A 25,136-nucleotide genomic window follows, 5' to 3' on the forward strand; every position below is an offset into this window, starting at 1 on the left:
GAAGATAGAATAGCTTAGAACATTTTCTCTATTTAGAAGTGTCACTACTTGGCAGTGCACTTTAGTAAAAGCTGAGCTTTGGGGCACCTTTAAGGTAAAGTATTGCCGGAGGCTAGAAAGGCTGTCAGTGAAGCCTGAAAACTTAAAAAACTCAAAACTAAAACCTGGTGCCATCAGCTGGTATAAATGACAGAACACAAATGAAAAAGAATATTAGGGGTATCTTTATTCTAAGAAATTTCAACTTGCTGCTGCATTTAAAGGTTGGACTAGATGATCGTAGAGGTTTTTTCCAGCCTACGTGATTCCATAATTCTATGCTTTCCAGAGCAAGAGGTATGTCAAACTAAGCTGGCTCATAAATGAACAAGTACGAACTCAGGTTGCACCTGGAATTAGGGTGGATCTGTGCGTCTGTGTGAGCGTATGTCCAAGTGCTGTGAAGTTCAGCAGTGCCACACTAAGAACTAAGAGAGGCACATTGTGTTTCAACCCCCAGTTTATATCTAGATTGCTTTGGTTGGCTGTGGAAGTTTTCTCCAGGGTATGAAAAGTGAATTCATGAGGCAAGGACAAGACTTGTGCAGAGGGAGAGAGAGAACAGGAGCACAGCTGGTGCACCATATACTGGAACTGCATGCCACAGTACATGCAAGCTGTCCCCAAAGCAGGGAGCTATCACGTGGAGGACATTGCCATCCCCCTCAGCATCACTGCTGTGGAAGAAGAGTGCTGTATTTGCAAAGAGCAAGCTTGGCACCTGGCTATGAACTGCAATTTAACACAGTGCCCTGAGAAGCGAGGGACTGCCACCCTCCTCCACGTCTCCTGCTAGATAATCTAGTCAACTCATTCCTCAAAACGCCAGCCAGCTCACATCGACTCATGCCCTGACCTGGGACCTCTGGGCTTTCCTGGGTGCAGCTCCGTGTGCTCTGCAGGATGCCCCTCTTGGAGCCTGAAAACTCCTCGACACAGGTCAGAAAAGAAAAACACTGTATGTTCCCATGCTGAATCTGGTGGAAAGTACCTTCCCTGTTAGCATGCTTCTCTGCGCACAGTGGAGTACAGCCTGAATTATAACTCTGGGCTTTTCTGCTTGAATCTGACACATTTGTTTCAATGATGGAGAGACCAGCTCTTGGACAGAAATTAAATTTTTATGTCATATTTCACCAGCACACATTACACATGCAGTTACAAAATGAACACAGACTACTTGCAACCCAGCTGGCTAACTGGCAACCACTGCGGCCAGTGGCTGTACCCAGGGAGGACATGTGGCCAGTGGCTGTACCCAGGGAGGACATGTGGTGGCCTTTGTGTATATGACCCACCTCATCATCCTGCTACCCCTTGGTGTGATTTTGTGGGATCGGATGAGCAAATATGTGGAGGGGAAAGAAATGAATTTTGTTTGGGCACAATACTAAAGGAGGCTGCGCCATGCTCCTGCCTTTTTTTTTTTTTTTTTTTTTTTTTTTTTTTTTTTTTTTTTTCTCTTCACTACGGTAAGCAGCAAGAGGATTTCAGATCCAGCTTTATTTTTCTGCAACTAAAAGGGCTCCTAACAGTGTCAGTGGAAGCTGAAAAGATTTTCTCTCAGCTGTCTATATCGCCTACCATGTTTGCGAGCTCTTTGGTCAGAAGTAACCCTTTAGGAATTTTTTGTTTGCATTGTGCCTTGTACCCATAAGCTCACAGACCAACAGCACTCTAGTCAGAATACAAATACTAATGCAATGTGCCAATGATTACTTTTCACTGGAAAACATTTTCACATAATACAAATCTGCTTCAGGGGGTGAACATCATTTTTACTTTGTGTCCTCACACTGTACTAACACTTCTGAAGCTGCAGAACAAACTGCTGCTCATGCAATGAACTCTTATTATGCTTATTGCCTACTTGGTCCACTTGCTCCAAGACCCAGGGCAATTAATATCAATTTTGTAAAATGCCAGATGCCACTGGAGGTCCTGGTGAAATTAATATAATAAAAGAAGATTGAAGATGATAATTTAAATAGGGTCTTCCCCCTCATTTGCTACAGCCAGTAACCTGAGAAAGCCTCAAAAAAAGATTAAAAAAAAAAAAAAAGGAAAAAAAAAAAGAAAATGGATCCTGCAGCATTGTGATCCCTAATTGTAAATGGAAGGATTTATCCATTCATTTGGTGAGGTGATTCTTCTCGAAACACCTCGTGCTGTGAACCTTTTCTTTTAAAGAACATGAATAGCCACAAACACATCACGGGCTCAAGTTAAAGAAGATCGAATACCTGTCAAGAAACTACACAAACTGCAAATGCGCCACTGTGTTTAACAGGGCAAAAGAAAGCTCTCAACCTGGTGCTGGATCGATGCTGCAGAGATTGACGTAGTTCTGCTTCCCTGCAAGACTGGGATCCCAGGTAACCTCACTGAGAATTAAGACGGTGACAGCCCTGATGGCTGCCTGAGATTAGGAATCGACTCTGTGACTGAGAAGAGCTGCAATGGCTTTTACCTTGCTGGGAAATAGTAAGTTTCTCCAGAGCATGGATAAATCACAATTTAGCATTTAATTCCTGCCCAGAAGTCTGGGCAGCCAGTTTGTACGAAAAGACATTTATCAGTCTAAGTGAATGGATGTACAAAGGCTTGCGTGTCCCCCATCCTGTGCACAAAGGACAACCTGCAGCCTCTGAGCTTCTGCAGGTAGCGTGGTGAAAGGTAAAGGTGGCCTCCAGGAAGGACTCACCACATTTCTTCTGCTGCCTTTGTCAAGGCCAGCTCTGGAGATGGGTTGTGATGAAGAGGCTACTGCAATGTAAAAAACCCTGGGTGTGCTAAGGTTGGCAATCCAGGGCTCTCCAAAATGCCGCTTTAACTTTTTTTTTTCTTCTTTTTATCGATTTGAGAGAAATTTGAGGGAGTTGAGTGCATTCCCAGAGCAAATTGAATCTATATTTCTTCACAGATACATGAGTCAGAGCATCTGAAATGTGTATTGCCAAATATAGTAATTGTGCTCCATCAAAAGATGGATGCAGGAGTGGGACTGCATAATTTCCAAAGTTTTGTTTTACTTATTTATTTATTTATTTTTCTGAGGAAATTATCGAAAGCACTCTTTTCCATCTTCTTTGGCAAGCAGCCCGATGAAGTAACAGTGAAGGTTTTGAGCGCGACGGCAGCGGGGCTCGCACCGTGGCTGACCCAGCCCTGCCGTAAGAGAGGACAAAGTCGGGTGAGAAGCGCAGCGCCCCGAAACTTTCCCCGCTTCACCTCTGAGAGGAGTTAACATTATTATCAGGGCACTCCGCCACACGGGCTGGGGAGCTCACCCCTCGCCTCCCTCTGCGCCTGGCAGGCACAAAGCCAGCAGCCCCAGCTTCGAGACCCGTCTTGAGGACGGCGAACGAACCACCCCAACCCCAGCCCCTCCACCCGCCGCCATTTTGTCCCGCCCTCCCCGCCTCCACCAGGGGGCGCCGCGGCCCCTCGAAATGGCGGCGGGGGAGGGGGGGAGATGCCGAGGGGAGGGGGGCGCAGGGGGGCTCGGCGCGGGGCGCGGCGCCCATTGGCTGGGGCCGGGCGGGCCGGGCGCGCGGCGCCGCTTCTTAAAGGGCGACGCGGGGCGGCGGGCGCGCGGCGCGGTGCGGGGCGGGTGCTGCCGGCGGGGCGCGGGCGAGATGAGCGAGGTGGGTGAGCGGCCGGAGGGGGTCGGGTGCGGGGCGTGCATGGCTATGGGGGGGGCTGAAACCCTATGTGAGTGAGCCTCCACAGGTGTCTGTGCACCTTCAGGGCACGAACCGGTGCAGTGCTTCATGCTTTGAAGGAGCATGTGCACCGCTGGGTGATAACTTAGCAAAAAAAACTCATACTTTAAAAGATGCATTTATGGCTTTGTATAGGGGCAGGGTGGGGAATAAGTTGTGTGGGGTGATGGAGGAAAAATGCCCGGCTTGTAGTTGGTGCAAACTTTGTAAATGTTGTCCTGGGGAGGGTTATAATTAAGGGGGAAAAAATGCAAACAGTGCCAGGCGTGAAAGGATCATGGTGTGCTTGTAAATAAATAAGCTGAAAAATGTCATGCTTTTTTTCTTTCAGTGGAAGCACTCTTGGGACAAACTAGTGTTTTTTCTTAAAAGTGTATTCAGGCAGGATGACTACTTGACGGTCAGTGGATCAAATGCCTGGCAGAGGCAGCTAGCAGAATCCCAAATTCTCTAGTGCACCTTTTGGGGGGGATCAGGAGAGATACCTACAATTACGCCTTATCCAGCACCTATTTCTGGGGGCTAGCTCCTGTCCTAGGAGACCTGCTGCTGCTTTAACAAATGGATATTCCCTTCCTAGCAACCTGCAGAAAGCAAAAAGCAACACCAAGTAAGTTCAGGCTGTACTTACTGTGCAGATGTTACACTCGGTGTATTTTTAGGTAAGTGACTTGAAGAGTAAACCTGAGGCAGATGGAGAGCAGTGTGGCAGCGTGGGCTAAGAGATTTGTGAGGAGCAGCTTACCTTTTGGTCTGCAGGTCAGGCTAAATGGGGAATGTGGAGGAAATCCTCACCATGCTTTTCTGCTGCTTGCAGAGATCAGACAGTCCAGGTGTAATGCAGCACGCTTTCCATGACCTCTCCTTGCTCCTGGCTGCATTTGAGTCAGCTGGATAGGGTTCATGCAGTAGGCTTTTAAAGTAACTATACTCCTGCCACTTCTGTTGGCTACTCCTTTAAGACAGCTTTTTGGGGAAAAAAAATAATCTGAAGAGGAATGGTAGTGTGATGCTGCTGTGCTTGCTGCAACTGTGCAAGGCACTGTTAGGTTATAGTCCTGTGCCTGGTTGTATTTGCTCAGTAATTACCCTTTGATAATTAGAGTTACGTTGCTTCCTTTTGCAAGGTAAGTCCCAATAAACATCAAGATCACTGCTAATCCCAGCACAGGGGCTGTCTATTCATAATGCGCTTCCCAGTGCCTAACAGAATAGTATTCCCAGCACACCTCCAGAGGCAGAAATGATGTCTCTGGTGCAGCACTAAGCCCCATACAGATGACACTTAAGAGTGCAGTCAGTGTCTTCAGTCCTACCGTCACTGTCATTCAACAGATAACATTGGAGTGTTTATCGCCCACAGCTCCACTGAAGAAAAGCTCCCTTGCTGTTGCTTGCCTGCCAGCTGTTAACTCAAAAGACCATTCTGTTTCCAAAGGGCAGGGGAAAGCAACTGGACTGGTCCAAACCACCTCAGTATGAAAGATTGCTTAAATACTGAGGCAAAAAAAGATCAGCAGAAGCTCCTTAGACATCTGTTTGCTGTATTTTGATGGGGGTTTTGGTGGATTTTGCTTGTAATGCTGTAACTGAAAAATATTTTGATTTTTCTCTGTCCTAATCTGTCAGAAAATCTGAGGACAGTGATTAAAAAGGGTTCCTCTGGAGCCATGGAAAGATTATCTGAAAGTGGTGCTGAGATGGTGAGAAGGTTTTTGCTTGTGCTAATAACTGTTAGGATTTGAGTGGAACTTAAAATGCTGTTGTAGAAGCCTCTGAAGGGAGCTTTTAGATCCCTTGGAAGTTACTTGCTGAGACTTTGCATGGTTTCTTATTTTACTGCCTCCAGCTAAATTGATTTATTTCCTGTTATGGACGGTGATTACCAGTCTCCTAATGAAGAAAGATTAAAAAGCAGCTGTTAATCTGACTATAGTACTTTATTTTCTAGCAGCTAACTCCTTTCAGAACTGATGAAGAATTTTCTTCTACAGGAAAATAAAAACAACAACCACACTTCAACTTCATCTGCAGTTTGTCTGAATGTTTAAAATGCTCTGACTGCCGGGCAAAGCTCTGGCACTGTAAATAGTTCCAGGGAAGCTGAGGTATAAGGGCTTACCTAGTAATACTGTGCAAGCGTCCAAACATATTTAGTGCTAGATGCATCTTGGTGTGAACTGGAGATGGTTCACTTAGCTGCATGGAAGCTTCTCAAACTTCAACACCTAAAAATGCATTTCAGTGCTTAATGAAGTAACTTGGAAAATCTGTCCTCAGATAACCAAGGAGCCTTTTCTCTAGGTCTGTAGGTGTTTTCCTTCATCTTTAATGAGCCTAGAGAGAATGGCAATGCTGTAAAATGTCAGCTACTGTCAGTGAGCATCTAGGAGACAGGTGCAGCACTTCCATTAAAGATCTCTGGTTGCTTAGGATGAACTGGGGCAAGTGATCTTGGGTACTGGGTTGATAGAATAATGTTGAATCACTATTCACAACCACCAGTGAGCGTCTAGACTCAACAGTGGCATTAGCTTGATTCACTTCAATGAATCCTGTCATCTTATCTGTGATTTAATTATCTGATGATCTGGGTATGATGCCTGGTCATGGTGACAGTGCCTCTCACATGAAGGCTCACAAGAAGCATTTTTACAACTTCACACAAACATTTTTACAACATTCATTGCCACACCTGCCTCCTTCACTGAATGACTCTGGCTTCTGGAGTCGGATCTGGACTTGGGAAGGAGCACATGCAAGTGATATGGTATTAACAGCCCTGGATGCTGCCCCTGTGGTTTAGGGATGAAGCACATGTAACAAGACTGCCTTGTTGGATAAATTTATTTCCTGTTGATATTAAAGTGTTTCCTAATAATTAAAGAGCTGCAGTGGTATTCTTGGGGCAGGGGCAGAGTTCAGCATCAATGTGTCATCTGTGTGCCTAGCTTCAGGAGACCCATCCAGGAAAAATACCTAATCAACGCATGCCCCAGGCACTTGTGGCTTAGGGGAAGAGCATGCCTTGGAAAAGCCTTACACAACCTGACAGAAGTGCTCTGCTGATTGCCAGGGTGCTGACGTGCCCACCTAAGGCAGGGTTTGAGACAGCAACTCTGAATATTTGGGGAGCAGTCTCTCTACCAGAGAGCAGCAAGAATATTCCAGCTTGTCTTCTGGAGCAGACACCAAGCAATGGGGCACATACAATTCACTGGGCACATGTAATTAAGAAGTCTCACTCTGTCTCTCAGCTGGGGACTTGATCTGTGCGTAAATGCTTTTTTGTCACACTTTGAATACAGACAACCCCAGCTTGTACGTCTCCCTTGATGTGCAGCAAGCTCCTTCATGTTGTCTTACATTCCCTCTGGGCTCTTGAATTCTGCACCAAGTGCTGCGTTGTGTCCACCTCCTAAAGGATCACAAAGGGTGTGTGGTTGTGTGACCCGTGATGGGGATGTGCAGGGTATTTCTGGCTCATCACCTGTCAGTTCAGATCTCATGGGATGTGCCTAATGGCTCACATCTGCAGCTCGAAGCACTTAATTTGTGTATTTTGGTGGTTGGATCACCTTCAGGTAGGTACCCAGGCAGTCAAATCAGCAAAGATGGAGGCATCACTGGAAACGCGATGTGCCATTACACAGGGGCCAAAGACTTCTTTGAAATCTGAGCTTCACCCACCTTTGGGGTGGGAGGAGACACTTGCCACCAAGGCAGTTTCTGTGGCTGTTTTCAAAACTGGTGGTGTGGGCATGCCCCCAGCTTGGTGGAGCAGCATAAGGTGTCTGCTTCCTTCCAGGTTGAGGGAGAACCTGGAGTATGTTTCAATCACTCCAGACAACTTGCCAAGAGGCTGTTACAGAAGGAGAGGAATGTGGCCAAGAATGAAACACTAGGCAGACGTGGAGGTTTCTGCCTGAAACTGAAGCTGGATCAGGTAGTTAAGTAGGAAAACTTCATTGATTGCTCTCCTGGATGTGGCTTAATATATTCCATTGAAATGGTGGAAGACTTGTGGGGTCTTGGGTTTTGGGACCAGATGCATTTAAATACCGAAGTGAAGATTGTAGCACCAGTAATCGTGATAGCAGTAAATCCCAAAACTTGTGTTTGTAGGGAGACAATATGCCATGTTAGTTAAAGCAGCTATTGTTCTCTTCTGAGGCGCTTGCAGTCCTGCAGGGTATCTGAGCAAGCCAGACTTCTGTGGTGTGTGTGGGAAGATGACACCCTTCTGTATGTATTTTTTTGAGATACTGTGGAGACCCCCAGCTGTTAAACTGCCAGCTTCACTGAGGGTATAACCACAACAGCTACACAGCTGCATAGCTCTGAAGCGCAGCAAGAGCATGGCAGGGTTGAGGAGGAAACTCTGCAGCTGTTGTAGGATGGGGGTGGGATAGGGAAGGCGCATGAACATCAGTTTTTAATTTTAGCTCAGATCTATTTATTAGCTGGGTGGTGAATTGCAGCTCAAGAGAGGAGGAAGAAGGGAGAACAATAAGTTTTTATCTGTCACTTTGCCCACTCCTTCCATCAGAGTGGATTCAGTGGGATAAGGCATTTTCTAAAATAGCACTTAGAAATGAGGTTGGAAGTTAATCTCCTTAATTTGGCGAAGCTGGCAGATGCACTCTTTAGAAAGAATCATGTTAGTATTCTTGCAATGTGTGTAATGCCAACAGATTAAAACAATGCTCTAATAAAGGACAGTTAGCTTTGGAAGTATGCTTCAGATCATATTTCCTTGTAAGAGTAACTTAAAAACTGCTGCATTTGTAGAATGGGAAAGCTCCATCCAGCACTTCAGCATGAAGATTAATAGAATATTGTTCCAGGCTGCAAAAGCATATTACTTTCTAGTCAGATGTCCCTAAATCTAATATATTGGCCAGCTTACAAGAATCATCTTCCAACAGTTTCTACACTGGGTCATGCTCATGATGTCATATGGTAGTAGGCCACCACTGTCCCTGCTGAAGCTAACTGCTATCAAAGCTTGCTGGATATTTCATTACTGACTAATAAAATACTTAATTTCCAGGCCAATGTTTGCTATTGTCTGTCTTTTTTTTTTTTTTTTTTTTTTTTCTTTGAGGTGACTTGGAAGATGTCTCATTGTTTACAGGTTTTCTCTTCTCTATAACTACACTACAAAAGAACTTGTAATAGAGTGGCTAGACCTAGACACAGGGTATGTAAATCACGAGACACCCACTTCTTGGCTGAAGAGGACTGGGAGAAGGCTGTGTGCATCACAGGAAAGCTATGCCTTCCTTCATCCTGTCAGTTGCAACAGAGCCTTAAAATCACAGAGCCATGTAGCACTTAAAAGGATCCTACGCCTTGCAGAGAATAATGAGGATGAGTAACAGCCTACTTTTTCTAAGAAAAGGTGTTCCATGTTTTTCTCAGTTGTTTGGACACTGGTTTAACAAAAATAGACATGCTAAATAAACAGAAACCAGGTAAAAATAACTAACATCTTTCTTCCCTTCTACTTTTAATAGTGACAATTATTCATTATTTCTCTTATGGAAACTGATGCAAGAGAGATCATACAGCCTACTTGTCTTGTGTTAGGAAAATGAATGGCAACCTTCATGGAGTAAGCTCAGAGCAAGCAACTACAAAAGAACTGCAATTGCAAAACTTGTTTTTAATGACAGGAGTTGGGGGATGTCACGGTTTATCCCCACTCCATGTCCCTAGCCTGATCCTGGGGGGAGGTCTCCATGTGGGGAAGCTGTGCAAGTATCACCTAGGCCAAGTTCAGCTGGTGCTTTCTCATCAGCTCCATTCATAACCATGGCATACAGCCTCATTTATGCGCCAACATGGAGGAAAAAGCACAACTTTAGTCAGAAGTGAAAATTGTCTGCCTACATGCCTTGAATGCTAGTTACAGCTGAATTGTCTTTCCTCTTGAAAAGTATTGTTTTACAGACACTGAGCATTCCCACGTTACCACCTCAGTATGCAGTGCATGAAACGTGACCTGGAGCAGAGGTGTAGCTGGTACTGTGAGTACAGTGACAGCAGGCAGAATGGTGCTGGGAATCTATTGTTAAAGCTGAAAGTAAAAAATAAAAGGGGGGGGGGGGCAAAAATGCTTTTAGAGGTGGTGTCCTTCTGACTTCAGAGATTCCCAGATTAGAGACAGCAAACGGGTGAGGAGGGTTGTGCTGGGTCATCGGGTGGGGAGAGAGCGCTAGCTATGGCAAAGTGTGTGCAAGCAATTGTATATTTAGTGTCACAAACAGGGTCTTGGTGCCCAAGTGTCTGGTGGAGAAGAGGTGCGAGCTGCTTTGTTACCACCCTTATTTGCTGCTCTTATGCTGGCTGGTTTTATTCTAGCTGCAGCGTGGAGCCAGCTGCCTGATAGTGCCAGCAGGACCAGGAAAATGCAGTAGCAGGACCAGATATAGGGAAACAAATGTTCAGGCTATAATGGCCTAAACTCAAAGGCTGTATGCTGTTGGGTGTGTGAGCAGGGGTATGTTATGTGTAGGATCACCACACAACACAGCTGTCCTAAAAATGGAGAAGAGCGAAGACCTGCAGGGATCCTGGCTAGCTGTATGCTGATGTAGATGCATTCATAGGGATTTTAGGTGCCTTCTGTCATCACCAGAAAAGGTGCAGTTCAGAAACACCCAAGTAAATGCTGACCAGACCTATCTATCCATAGAAACAGGACACCTCTCAGGGCAGTGTTGTGCTTGAGTTTGTTAATCTTGCCAACAGTTAGTAGGCTCCGTCCAAGTGAATTGGTGAGACAGCTGAAAAGTTCCTGTTAAATCAGAATCTCACATGAGAAGCAGCATTTGATAGAAAGTGCCTTAGTTTTGTAAGGGGTGGAAGAGCAGTTTCAGGGAAATTAGGGACCTACACAGCTTCAAAACCCCTGGAGAGAGCACTGGAAAGCAGACAGTACCTGGTGCTGGTACTGCCTGGGGATGCTTTTCATCTGCATCTACCCCGAGACATCCAAAATAAGTTTTCCAAGACAGCAGATATCATGGCCATTAATCTGCCTTGACGGTACTTTGTTCTCTACAAATCTAACACTAGAGGGATTACCAAGCACTGAGACTGGAGTTGGTGGCGTTCTGACTACAGAAGATAAATTTCAAGGCAAAGATTCTCAAGATCATGATAACTAACTCCTAAGTTGGTGCAAGTGTACGATGGGTATAAAGTAGATGAGAAAAAGCTGAATAGGTCTGAAGGCATCTTTGATTCCTTGAGGATTTTAGTGAGATTGGACCTTTTCTTAATAACATGCAGGATATGAAGGAAGACCGGTGATTTCTGAGGATCTTTTTATAGATAGGGTAATACTTTCCCACAAAAAGTTTATCCTCAGTGGATTAGTGTTTCCAAGCCAGATGTATTCAGCTGATTCAAGTCTGACCAGGCCTACTACCCACATACTGCTTTACATGACCAGCTCTACAAAGAAGCGGTGTGTGTTTCAGCAAAGCCCTCAGTAAGCTCTAGGGTGAAGTTGTGTTGAAGGGAGGAAGGAGTGTCCTCTTCTACTAGAAGGTGGGGGCACCGGGCTTTGGATGCGCAAGGTAGGCTTATATTTAGAAGGGACTCACCACTAAATCAGACAAGGTGAGAGTAGACGTCAGGAGGTAGCTGCAATGCTATCTTGTGAGGGAGAGAGGCTGGCCTGAGATAAGCCAAAATGTGTAACACCTAGCTAAATATGAAAACATGACAGTGATCAAGTCCAAGTTTCAGGTGGAGCAGTAGGGGACAGATACAGAGACAGAAAAACAATTCTTATAAAGATCACAAGCATGCCTTTCATCTGATTTCTCATGTTTTTTATTCTCTACTTTCTAATGGTATAAGTAATGAGACTACTGCTGTCTCTACCTTCCCACTGCAGCAAATATGCTTCTCTTTTAAATCCCAATGATTAAACTATTTTTAAATTACTGAATATTCTGCATATCAAATTTTAAAGCAGAATTTCAACACTAGTTGAAATACTCTGTACCATGTCTTTTATTGGAGCTTGAGATACTGTGTGATGTTTAGGAAAGAAATCTGAGCAACACTGAAAGCCAATTCCTTGAATTCCTAACATGTATTAGTGAAATGTGAGGTGAAGGGAGATAGAAGATGGAAACTGCTACAAATTAGGCTAGGCAGACAGCTTTCTGGAAATGGTGGAAAAACAAAACATGAAGCTTCATAGCTACTTCATATGTATCACTACTCCACTTAGATCTGACAGATAACTCAGCAATAGAAAAGAGAGCAAGCACATTGTTGGCTTGGCACACTTTTGAAATGCATGTGCCAGCACACGTGTGCTGCAGTTTAAGCAGGTCAGCCAAATGCCTAAGGCAGGCCAACTTCATGCCGATTTTAATTGTCCAGTCAGACATGGCTAGCTATCACTTCAGCTCATTTCCCAAGCTATGGAACAGCACTGGCATCCAAGCCAAGCCAAAGGAAGCTCTCACGTAAGATTGCAGGAGTTGGTGCAGTGATTTCTTAGTTCTGCCTTGTATTGCTTGCTTTGGCTGAAAGCTTGGTGCACATCCTGGAGCTGGGCTTATGATACAGATCTACAGATGCAAAAACATAGTTAGCTAAGTATCTAGCAGTAATAGTGTGAATTGCAAAAAAATAAATCTTGCAAATCTCAATTCTAACTATATTTTGTGGTCATGTCATGTAAGACTTAAATTAATAGATGTTTTTGTCAGACTGCAGTGTGTCAGACAGCGCAAAGCTGGATCTAAATGAGTGTTGTAATCTGCTTTCTGCACAAAACTTCTCTAAGGAATGTATTTTCTATCTAGTCACAGGATGTGTCTGTTAGGATATTAACAATGAATGCATGGCTTTATTTCCTGGAGGAGCACATTAAAGTCCTCTTTTTAATGTGTTTGCATGATCGGTTGTCATGTCTTTGTGTTAGTAAGGTGAAAACGTCTAGTTGGGTAACATTGTTCTTCCACTTCATATTCAAGGCACAAAGTGAAGAATGGACCTTGGTACATAATGGGGGACTGATGATGGAGTGACAGATAAGTATTTGGGGTGGAGAAAATGCAAATTTTCATTGAACTTGCATTGGAAGTAACAGTACTGTAGAGGGGGGTTGTTTGAAACAATGTGGTGGGGAAGCTTTTGGTGAATCTGTCTGGCCAGATTTGAAAAAGTGGATGTGAGCCAGCAATATGCACTTGCAGTCCAGAAAGCCAACTGTATCCTGGGCTGCATCAAAAGTAGCGTGGCCAGCAGGGCAAGGGAAGGGATTCTGCCCCTCTGCTCTGCCCTCATGAGACCCCACTCAGAGCAGGTGGGTACAGTTGGGGCCCCAGCACAAGAAGGACATGGACCTCTTGGAACAAGTCCAGAGGAGGGCCATGAGGATGCTCAGAGGGCTGGGGCACCTCTCCTGTGAAGACAGGTTGAGGGAGTTGGGGTTGTTCATCCTGGAGAAGAGAAGGCTCCGGGGAGACCTTACAGTAGCCTTCCAGTACCTAAAGGGGGCCTGCAGGAAAGCTGAGGAGGGACTCTTTATCAGGGAGTGCAATGATAGAACAAGGAGTAATGTCATTAAACTAGAAGAGGGTAGGCTTGTGTTAGATATTAGGAAGCAATTCTTCACTCAGAGGCTGGTGAGGCACTGGTACAGGCTGCCCAGAGGAGCTGTGGATGCCCCGTCCCTGGAGGTGTTCAAGGCCAGGCTGGATGGGGCTTTGGGCAACCTGGTCCAGTGGAAGGTGTTCCTGCCCACGGCAGAGGGACTGGAACTGGGTGATCCTTAAGGTCCCTTCCTACCCAAATCATCCTGTGGTTCGGTGATTTCCCCTGGACTCATTCCAAGGCTAGGGCACTACAGGAACTGGAGAACATTTAGTCCTGGAGCAGATGAGCTTGGGAACTACCTACAGCTACACTGAAAATTGCTTTCTTAATTTCTCTGCTGCTATTAATAATGAAGCTGATAGTAGCATCAATTTCACTGAGCAGATGCAGGGTCATGGGAACTTCTGATATGCGGAAATCCCAATTTTTCAGCCAGCTCTTGGACAGAGCTAGTGATCTAGCATTTTTTTTTTCTTTTCTTTTTTTTTTTCCTGCTTTCTGTGGATGAACACGTATGATTGCTGTCCCTGACGCTTGGCAATCAAAGTGACCTTGTGCATCACCCTGGTCGTTCTCCTTCTTAGTGTGGTGGGTTTATTTCTAATCACTTGGCTGCTGTTTAGGCTCGTGGTGCCAAGGCAGCTTTGTTCTGAGCTGTATCGAGCTTGAACAAAGCAGCTCCCCCAAAGTCTCAGAGGGCCGGTTTCCATACGGGTTTGAACAATGTGGGACAAATCCTCCATTGAGCACAGCCCAATTTAAAGGCTGCTTCAGCTGCCAATTCAGGGTTCCCCTTGCAGGGATCCCCTGGTGGCACGGGGCCAAAGATAACAGGTCTGCGTCATCCCTCTGTGCGGCCGGCCCCTGGGCAGGGTGCGCTGCCAAGGCTGCTGCGTGCTCTCCATCCGTGTCTGGTGATTTCCCTGCTGCTGGAACAGCAAATGGCTCTGGGGATGCTTGTGGTAGCTGTCTGTGACCACGCAGGCTGCCCGAGGGGGTAAAGCGATGCATAAACGTCCATGCTGCTTCCTCTTGCTGTCGTCTTGAAAAATCAGAAGGATTTGCCTTACAGTAGGGGCAGAAAGTTGCTTTGTGTGGCAACTGGAAGCTGCCGTAATGAATACCTTGTCAAAACCCAGCTGGCCAGCTCTAGCAGGCTGTAATAACATCTGTAATAAGGCTGTAGTAACATCTGTTTACCTCTGAAATATATAGGGAAATGGAAAGAGAGAACAAATTTGGTTTGAACTGTACAGCTGGAAATAAAAAAGCCAACAGCAAAAAGACCAGAACTTCTGCAGGCTGGGGAGATGCACACACAGTCTGTTTTAATAATGTTAAAGTCGATATGATCAGATATGAAGCAATTTGTCAGCGCAGACTTTTGCCATTAATAACCAAGCTGTCCCTTGAAGACAGCCCCTAACTCAATTACAGCTGGGCTTGTATCTCAGTGAATTAAATTACCCTGAATTTCAGAAAGGTTTGGAAGAATGAAATATAAAGTAAATACTTGTAAGAAAAAAAAAAAAAACAAAAAACCAACCACCATCCATAATCAGTTATATCATGCCTGAGCAAGGAGCCTGACCCCTTAATTGGTTTCGGGCACTCTTCCTATCCAGGGATGCTAATATTAAAGGGTACCCAGGATCCCTTCTGAATCCAAACACTTGATCCCCAAGGTTCTGAATTGCTCCTAATCAAGTACCACAGTCAGCTGCCATTATCTGTCTGCTCTGCCTGCACAGACAGCCGAGGCTTACAGCAGAGGCAAGCTATTTGAACACGACTAGACTGCTTCTGTCTGGGAGCTGTTTTGGTACTGCCTGGCTGCATGGATGCAGCGCTTCAGGTACTTCTGTTGCTCTATGTTTTTGTTCCCTTGCCAGGTAGAGATTTCTAGGAGGTAATGTAACATCACAGGGAGATGCAGATCCACGTTGAGCTGACCAGTGATTAAATTTTGGGGGATCTATGCAGCAAACAAAATATTTCACATCAGGAACACTAAAATAATTAAAAATTAAAAAATTTTAATGACTCCAAACCATTTTTTGATTAGAACACCATGACTTCTAAATCCTTCTTACCAATAATTTTAGATTCATCTACAGTCCAGGTCTTTAGGAGAAACCCATCTCAGTATAAAAGTAACTGCCCAAATCCTTGTGGGATGTAAAGAGATGTTTTCCCAGCAGTGCTGGAACAGATCACCCAGAGAGGGTTTGGATTCTCTGCCCTTGGAGGCTTGCAGGACTTGGCTTGGCATAGAATTTGCTAGTGCTGTCCTTGGGTTGTACGTAGGGGCCAGGGACTAACAGAGGTACCTTCCAGCTCTGCTCACAAGACTGAAATTCTGCTGCCTTCCCGCTGTACTCCCTCATTTTTGAGCTAGGGGTATTACATCTTTATCCCCCTGTAGCCAGCAGCCTAAGATTATAGTGGTTCCCACTGTGCTTTAGAGAAATTGAGAAAAAGTTTCTTGAATGTTTCAAAGCAAGGTATGGTTTAGTACTCAGAAGGAAGCACTGACCTGCTCAGATTTTTGGTTCCCAGTGCTAAATTGCAGTGCTCTCTCCCCACGTTGCAGACTGTTGCCTGTTCTGTTGGACTGAAACAGCTGTGGGTGGGAGATGTCAATTACATTACTGAAGTGATGGAAAGAGACAATTAAGCTCTATATTTATTTATTTATTTCAGCTGCATCATTTCAATGTTTGTTTTCAGCACAGCTCTGCAGAAATCTTAACCTTTCACTGCAATAATCGTACTGCTGCTGTTTTCTGTATAACCTTGCAAACACTTGTGTCCAGACAAATGAGGTCTTGGGGATGGAGAAGCATGGCTGGATTGGGTCAGACGGAGAAGTGGGAGTTCTCAAGACTGGTTTCCTGCCCAAAACAGCCCTTTCTAGAACCACGGTACCAAATCTGATGCTACCAGTAGATAAGAAATAATAGGAGGAAAAAAAAAAAAAAAGAAGGGACCACCTTAAAAACCTCAGTCATTTTTCATTTATATCACTCAGCTTAATCAATCTACTTTTATGTAATTGAAATATTCCTCTTGGGTCACCTTGATGTTTCCTCTTTATCAATTTGCAGGGTAATTAGGATATGGGCTGTACCAGCCTTGTCCAAATGAGAGCTGAGGTAATTTTTTGGCAATTGGTGTTTGAAGGCTTATTCCACAGTTAATTTTACTCTGTTTACCCTTTGCTTGACAAAACCTAATGTGAAGTTTAGGGATCTCACAGTACTGCAGTGAGGTTCCAACTCGTACTAAAGCAAGTAATGCTGCTGAAGTAAAGACAAGTACTTGTCCACATGTGGGTTACCCCTGTAAATAAGCCTTGCAGGATCAAGCCCTGTGTTTCCTGCAGAAAAAAATAAGGGATTACTTCTCATGGCTGGCACGGTAATTAACAGGATTTGGAAAATACATTCTTGCAGCTGCTTTCAAAATTAACTTCAAAGATTCCATTAATCCCTGCCTCTGAAAAAAAAAAAAAATTTGAATACGAAATCAGCAGGTTCTCCCTGTGTTGATTTATAAATTGCAGCGCAGTGTTGGTGAAAGTGGGGCACAGGGAAAGTTCTCCTCTGCACTATTAGGATCTATAAATACAGCACTGTAAGTGGGTTCCTGCATCCCAGGCAGTGATGCTCTGCCTGCCTTCTTTAGCTGCATCCTTCTTTGCCCTGGAAGTGTGCTGGGTGCTCCTGCTCTGCTGTCCATGTGCCTTAGACATGCCTTTTCTGAGGGCTTTTCTCAAGCCAAAAAGCATCTCTCTGGCCCAAAATTTCAGTTCCCTTTGCTTTTCTGTGCCTGGCTGTCCGTCCAGTGGTTCAAGAGGAGGGCCGGGATCTCCACCAGCATGCCTCCCTGTGCTGTCCTACGGGAGCTCTGGATTCACCCCACATAGGCAGTGCTTAAGCCTGTGTGTCCTCCTTCCCAGGAAAATGCAGTACCCTGTGCGTCTCTAGTTATCCACAGCTATGTTGTTAATTTCTGAGGACTATTTTCTTGTTTGCTAGGATGTCTGTGTGCATGTGTGTGCATGTTCATGTGCTGTTAGTGACTACAAAAGTTATAGAAAACTATTACTGCTCAAATGCTAATTTTTAGCTCCTGCAGCGTGAATCACATCGGTTCATCCCAGACCACTTGTGGGGGTTTAATTTATAAAAAAAGCTATAGGAGGTCCTTAATAAAATTAAGGACAATCAAGAGCTAGTCAAGTACGACACTGCTTGACCCATGAAGATAATAACAGAAATAGTCAGGGTGCCAGGGATCATTTAATTTTGACAGCCGGTATTGAAAGATGGATTCTGGCACTCCTGCTCCGACAATATTATGCTGCCCAGGCAACACAGGACAGAAAGCAGCCCATAGAGAATTCCCATTGTGTAAAGGGACACGTGGAGAAAGTGCTTTGTGGGTTTCTACTCTTGCACAAAGAACTGAGATCCTAGGGTGTGAGCACCCAGGAAAAGTGGTAGTCTCCAGAAAGTCACTTCTACCAGAAACTGTTGGTCATAAAAAAGGAGTGGACTGCTTTGTACTGAAGCCTGTCTTGATAAATCTTTTTCTAGTCTGTCCAGGTGCACAAAAGGTATGATCTGTGATTTCTTGCAAAGATGTGTAAGAAGTCATCAGACTCACCCCTCATTCAGACAAAATATTGGCTGGATGTTCTGTACTTGGTGCCGTTACCTTAAATGTGGGCTTTGAAGGATGCTTTCATCTCATAAATATTCAGTACAAGGTCTGTAGTGGGGAAAAAAAGTGGGAGAAACTTGTTAGGGACAAGTGAGGAAAGTTTACTTAACTTCTAGTACAGTTTTCATAATGATATTCAAGCTTCTCTGGGACTCTTCAATTCTGCTTGTAAGTGTTTTTTGGTGATTAGCTGTTACAGATGTGAATGAACTTGTACTGCCACAGCAGTTTGTTTGAGATTTACCACCTGGATATACCACAGACTAGTTTTGGAGACTTAAAATTGGAGATAATGAGTGTGAGAGTAGAGTCTGTGAATGGCTCTCCAGTAACGCACCTTGTATTGCTCACCCAGTTGTTCATTTTTATGCTCTTTGATATATAACTCCTACCCCCCCCGCCCCCCTACACACACACACACAAATAAAATAAAAATAAAGAAGTGTCACTGCAGTTTGGGCCCCATTACTTAGAGGCCAGATATCCCTTGGGAACTTTGGTAAACAGAAACCTGTCACAGAAGCATCTTTTTGTTTCCAATTCTCAACTTTTTAAGTTTAACAGTAATATCTTTTGTCCTTATTAGCAATAATTTTCCAAGGTATGGTTAAGAGTGGCAAAGAATGATGTTTCTCACACCTAAATGTGCAAACGCTGAGTGCTATAGTTTCAAGCCAATATATGACCCTAAAAAGGCTGTCAAACACAACAAACCAGAAATCTCCAGTAAATAACAATGTAACCTAATTAGTTATATAAATTCCAAATACTGCAGAGTGTATCTCCACCTGTTCCAGGTCGTGGCTGCTTGATTCTTGCCCATACTTAAATTCCGGGTCTTCATCTAGTTTCTGACATAGAGTAGTTCTTTGCAAGAGTTTGAATGAGCTTTGTTTTCCTTCGTTCCCAGAAGAAGTCCACACCAACTGTAATAATTCAAGGTACTGTACAGGATATATTTAGTTCTGAAAAACAGCAGGTTATCAATTGCTGTTACCTCATTCTGCTGAAGACTAGGAAAATTACAAGCTGTACTTAGATGGAAAACATGGAAAGTCCTTAAGCAGATACTTAACATGACATTTTTATTTGCAGAAAAGTTACCAACTTTGTAAATTTTTCTAAAGTGTGTTTTTCAGTACTCTTTTTCATTCTGATGCTAAAGCAGCTGAACTCATTGATTAAAGCAGAAGGCTATGAAAAAAGACGCTGATGAAATAGTTAGGGTACAATTTATACATTTTACAGAGGATTCTGTAGGGAGAACAGATGGTGGTGATGGCAGTGCGGATTAAATTCTTCCTTGCTGGCTGACCCCTGACAGACGCTTCTGTGCTGTATTGTACTAACATGTATTTCCTTCTGTCACACACCTAATGACTTTTGTGTTAGAGATGGACCTGGTAGCAAAATGAGGCTTAAAAGCTTAGGATATACACAGATTTCACTGCTGTCCCTTTAGTCTATGAGAACAGAACATCCTTATAACATATTTCATATGTCGGTGAAATTAATTATTTTTATCCTGAGTCGAGGCCACACTGGCCATTTCAGATATTAACTTTACAAAACCTTTCCCCTGTTTTGAGTCTTTTAATTTTACTTTTGCATGCTCTTTTTACTTCAATGTAGAAATAAAATACATCTAAAAATCTGCAGCCACTGCTTTGCTGGGATACAGTGTGCTATATCGTATCGTCCCTGCACTGGGATGAAAAAGTAGAATAATGTTATTACTGTAAAGCCCCATTTGTCAGGGCTTCTGGCAGTTTCACCTCACTGATCTTGGGCTTTCTGCAGCTCATCAAAAAACAAACAGTCCTTCTCCCCCAGGAAACTTAGTAATCAACACCTGGATTCAATCCCTAATGCTGAGGTGCTGAAGCCTATCTGAAAAGGTCAGGAAATTTCAAGACGAGAAGGGAGTGTTATAAGATAAAAATCAAAAATTAAGCTGGGGAGTGCAGGATGGGTTAGAAGAATGAATTGAAAACTCTACTGCAGTAATTTAACTTTCTTATTGAGAAGTCCTTCTGGCTGAAAACTCGATGTTGACCTTAGTTTGTACACCTAGGGGACTAATTTGTGTAGTTGTTATACAACATTATCTAGCTGTTGTGCATAGCAATGAGAATTTATCAGGAAAGTAAAGCTGTTCTTCTCTTGCTGTGGCTTTTGGCATATGGCAGGAGCCCTTCTTCCTCTCTCTTCTGACAAATTGGGAGTGACTTTGATTCTGGAGACATTTTTAACGATGTGCCTTTGATGTTCTGCAAAACCGCTGAGTTAAAAATTAATATAGCCCCAAGCAGTCATAAACTATGTTTCCTCCTACGCAACACAGCAACAAAATTGTTTATCCCGTTTTGGTGGATAATCATTATGTTTTTGCCCTCATGTTCGTTTTGGCTCTGATGTTTCTTTTTTCATACCTAATGGACAGTTTCTTCAGTGTTTCTGTCCTAGTGCTTGCCTTAGAGGATCTAGAAAATTTTAGAAGCTTTAAATGAGGGAAGCTGGATACAAGTTATACAAAACAGAAGAATCAGACTGCTTTTAGCTTTTAAAAATATGATCTACAACTTGGAGGTTGCCTGTTTAAAAACAAAACCAGAAAAACAGAACAAAACAAAACAAATAAATATTGCTTTTCTTGTATTTTAGTGTTTTTAATTTGATCTCTTGGGTCTGAGGACAATATCAGTTATACCAGCTTTTGAAGGGTTTTCATCCATTGGTTCCTGAAAATACCCCCAGCAACTCCTCCTCGTGTTCAGTCCTCCTGTGCTTTGGATGACATTAAAAATCTAAGCCTTGTTTTGCAGCCTGTGGTAGCATCAGGAAAGGTGAAGAAAGGAGCAAGAGGCTCCAGGTGCTAATAGTATCAGCATCTTGAAATTGTTTTTTAAAGAGCAGGTCCACTGAATGTAGAGAAACAAAAGGCAAAAGGCTTTACAGGTGAATGACCATGCTGTATATGGCTTTTTCATAACAGTTGCAACGCCTTGTTAACAAGAAACTGATTCTTGCTTTCAGATGTGTTGCACTCACTTGGAAAACAGCACAGAGCTTATAGATAGAAATAAATATGTATGTGGCAGAGAAGGAAAAGCTTTCAGAAGCTTGTTCAACAGACTTTCAGGCATCGTTCTCCATATGTCCGATGGCCTCCAAACAAAGGGCTGCAGTGTGTTTAGACTGATTTCAAACTTACAAAACAATATTGACCTTATTAATAGAAAAAATTTTTATCGACTGAAGCTGAGATTTCATTTGCTTTCTTTATGAGAACTTTCCCCTCTCCCAGAGGGGAAATCCTGAGACACAAAATGCGTGCATCCATATTCCAGCACTCCATAACAGCAGACCAACCCTGACAGGTATAGCCTAGGGAGGGAAGAGAAGCCTTCATAACAGCTAAGCAGCACAGCCAGAAACACTCAGGAGGACAGACAACCTGAAAAAAGCATTTCAAAATAAATTAAAAAAAAAAAAAAAGGCAATGTAGTTACCATTTTTTAGATAGTAAAAATCCGTTATATTATTTTTTAGGAAGTCATGGTAAATTCGCGTGATGAAATCTGGGTTGAGATATGCATTGGAACTGAAATATTGGAATGTTAATCAAACTTCAAATAAAAGCAAAAATGTTAACGTCTTTAGCAAAATTGTTTTCTGGGTGGATTTATTGACTTCTGGCTGTTCTTAATTTATACTTTTATACAAATAAAATATTTATCCCTTTAGGATCCCATTCTTTAGCATTATTGACTAAGTTTTCTCTGCTGTCGTAGGCGCTAGGGCTCCAGAAAGAAACAAAAATATATTTCCATTGCATAGGGAGACAGTAGCTGTGATGATGGACTCAGAGTTGTTTTCTGGAGGGATTCTGTCTCATTGCACAGTGTGAGATAAGAGGCAAAGGCAGTGGAGCAGAGACATGCACTGGAGTCTGCTACAGGAAGAAAGATGAGAAACCCCACCATAGGCATGTAGATGCATGAGAGACCATATGTAGCTCTTTTCAACCCCTTCGGGAGGATAACAAGAACTTTCTCCTTCTGGCTTTCTTAATAAGAGCTAAGAGTGGACATGAAGATTTTGCACTTATGCCATGATTATCACAGAATACCCTGAAAATTCAACCTTCATGGGAGATGAAGTACAGAAAGCAGATCAGTAGAGGAGGTTTTAACCAGCTATTCTAGAGTAAATACCAAAGGATAAGTATGCCTGTATGATTTTTCATAGCAGAATGAATATGACCATCCATATTATGACACAAACCATTTGGTTTGCAGTGCAGCTGCAGTTGTTAACTTCCCTGATACATGAAAATGTGCTGCCTCTGAATGCAGCTGGATTTATTCACTGTGAATATGCCTGTTTTTTTTTTTTTTTTTTTTTTTTTTCCTCCACATGGACAGCCCTAGAGGATGGATTCTTTAATCTGTTTCTGTAATATACCCAAGTATGAATAATTTTGCATAAGAAATGCAAATTTTACTGTACTAGTTTGCTAAAGTACCTTAATTCTACCTGCAAGAGGCAGTCTCTGGGGGATGCAGCATAATTTTCATTGAGTAGCCATTCCTAAGCTAGTAAATTACAGAAGTGTAACCACACTGATGCAGCTTTGCCTCTGTGAGTATCTGTTTGGGCTGTGCTGGTATTTGCCACTTGTCACTTAGTAACAAGACTTACATCAGTGTTTGCTTCATGGAGCGTGGTGAGGCTGTTTCTTTAACCTGGTGAATTCAAGTGGGAAGTTCAATCTCTGCTTCTGGACAAAAAGGGAAATGCAAGTCTTCTGACCAAGGTCTGATCAAAAGAAACATGGTAATGGAGGCATGGCAGAGACCTGTGGGAATGTCCTACTGCAGTCCATACCCTTGCATTTGACTACATGGAGCCCATCATTAACAGGTGCTAATTGTGTACAGTTCCACGCATGGTTATACAGCTGTGCCGAGGTGGTACCAAGCATTCTGTTCTGGCTGGTAGTTTTTCAAAGCAGCATTATATGGGGTTGAGTGACTATCCAAGGTATTGAAGAAAAATCAGGCCGTAACTGCTAGTAACTCCAAGGGGAAAATGCACATCCAGATTTCTTCTAAACACTTTTTTTTTTTTTTTTCTTTTTTTCTTCTCTACCAGAGACAAGGAACTGGAGCTACAAATGGAAAAGACAAGACATCTGGTGAGAACGGTAAGGGTAGACTATATTTCTTGATGAAGAATATAAAGCCAAAATGAGTCAAAATTTGGTTTTACTGTAATGACAGATGTCAGACAGCATCAGCCTTGTTTTTTCTGTTATCTCTTGCATGTGTTTGAAAAACTAGAAGGACTTAGTGGGATTGTGTCCTTTGTATATTCAAGTCAAGTATTTAAGAAGAGACTTGATTATGGGCTCGTGCTATGGTAAACCAAAGGACTCTGTATAAGACAGTGCAGATACAAATGAGGCTAGAACAAAACACTGCTTGGTATGTGAAAAAAGAACACAAGAGATTAGGTTCAATACTATGAGCTTTTGCTATCTGAATGGGGAAGGTGAGCAGAAGTAAATGAATTATGAGGACTTACATAGTTTTTGTGGTCTCATTCTCCCACCTAATTTTAGCCGAAAACTGAGCTACCAAGGTTAGAAGCCACTTGCACAGGCTCATTTGAGAGTTGATAGAGAGAAGCAATGGATGGAGCTGCTCACAGGGAGGGACCATATGGCAAATAGGCTGCTAACTTCAGCATTCCACATAGTTGGGTGAATCCAGATGTGTGCTCTGCTGTTATAAGAGGTGATTTGTTGCTTTTTTTGGCCTCTAACAAAGGGGCAGGTAGGGATCAATTTCTGCCCCATAAATGACACAATCAATTCTAATTGGATTTTTTTTTTCTAAGAAGGAAATAAAACAATTTTCAGTGGAGACAACTGTTATTTAGTTGAGAACTAATCTTATTTCCTATAGGAGGCAGAAACACTTTACATACAAATGATCACTTGATTAAAATCCAATTACCATCAGAAACATTTTTTGAAGGAAAACATTTTGATCAGCTTTAATTATAGACTCAGCTGAATATGATGCAACATTGGTTTGTAGACATTCATGAACAGGATGAGGATTGAGCTATATAAATATTCTGTTTGCTTCTGTTTGATCATCCAGTCCTAATCAAGAGAAAATATGTTCTGGTAGTCTGTCTTCTCTAGTGAAAAGCAGGAAAAATGTAAGCCTCTTTTCTGAAGAGCCAAGGGTTTTCTGGGATGAGATTTGTGAGCCGTTGTTTTGGATATGCACTTTGGCCTTTGTGTTGGTCTGAACAGAATCTTTGGGCCCTCTGAGGCAACACATCCTGAAACATCAGCAGTCTTCTTTATGCTTAGTTTTCCTACTACAGAGAGGTGACTTTCCCATAAGGGTTGTTTGCATAACGCTACAGTAAATGAAATCAGTCAACGATGTTCCCAATGTGATAAAATACAAATTAAAGACTGGAAAAAAGAAATAAATATTTTGGCTTGTTATAGTGTCTTGAATTAGTGGGAACAAATGTACCCTGACAGCAAAGCCATTTGCATTCTGAAGTTAACAGGAAAGGAAAGCAGCAAAATTATGCCAGCCATTTGGGCAGCATGGAAAGCATGTTTTTCTCTTACTGTTAGAGCACATTATGAACTGAGCTCATTTACGTTGAATTTCTTTACAAATAAAATCGTCCTGTTGTCAAATTTAGCTAAGATTTACTGATCCTGCAGCCTTTTAGAGGCAAGTTCTTTTTTTTTCTTAAGGAGAATTTTGACTGAGAAAGGACTGTATTACTAATTCACAAATATATGATTCTAGTTAGTTGTAGCATAGTTTCATGTATAGTAGACAAGCAGATGCACACTGTTTTATGTATAATATAGACAAGCAGATGCACACTGAATTTTGGACAAATAGATGTCTATTATTTTTTATAATGAAGTTAAAACCAAAAAAACCCTGTCACCTACTTAAAATA

The 25,136-nt window shown here is 42.9% G+C and overlaps 1 protein-coding gene across 1 annotated transcript in view; it reads left to right on the top strand.

Annotated features, from left to right (window-relative positions):
• Window positions 1–3,640: 3,640 nt before the first annotated feature.
• PCP4 (Purkinje cell protein 4) overlaps window positions 3,641–25,136 on the top strand; it is a 53,984-nt gene continuing 32,488 nt past the window's right edge. The window contains exons 1-2 of the mRNA XM_032207815.1: window positions 3,641–3,686; window positions 23,283–23,334. Of these exons, the coding sequence (XP_032063706.1) occupies window positions 3,678–3,686; window positions 23,283–23,334 (61 nt within the window). The 5' untranslated portion in view covers window positions 3,641–3,677. The remainder of the gene's footprint in view (window positions 3,687–23,282; window positions 23,335–25,136) is intronic.

The sequence above is a fragment of the Aythya fuligula genome, chromosome 1, assembly GCF_009819795.1.
Source record: "Aythya fuligula isolate bAytFul2 chromosome 1, bAytFul2.pri, whole genome shotgun sequence".
In the NCBI taxonomy this organism is placed as follows: domain Eukaryota; kingdom Metazoa; phylum Chordata; class Aves; order Anseriformes; family Anatidae; genus Aythya; species Aythya fuligula.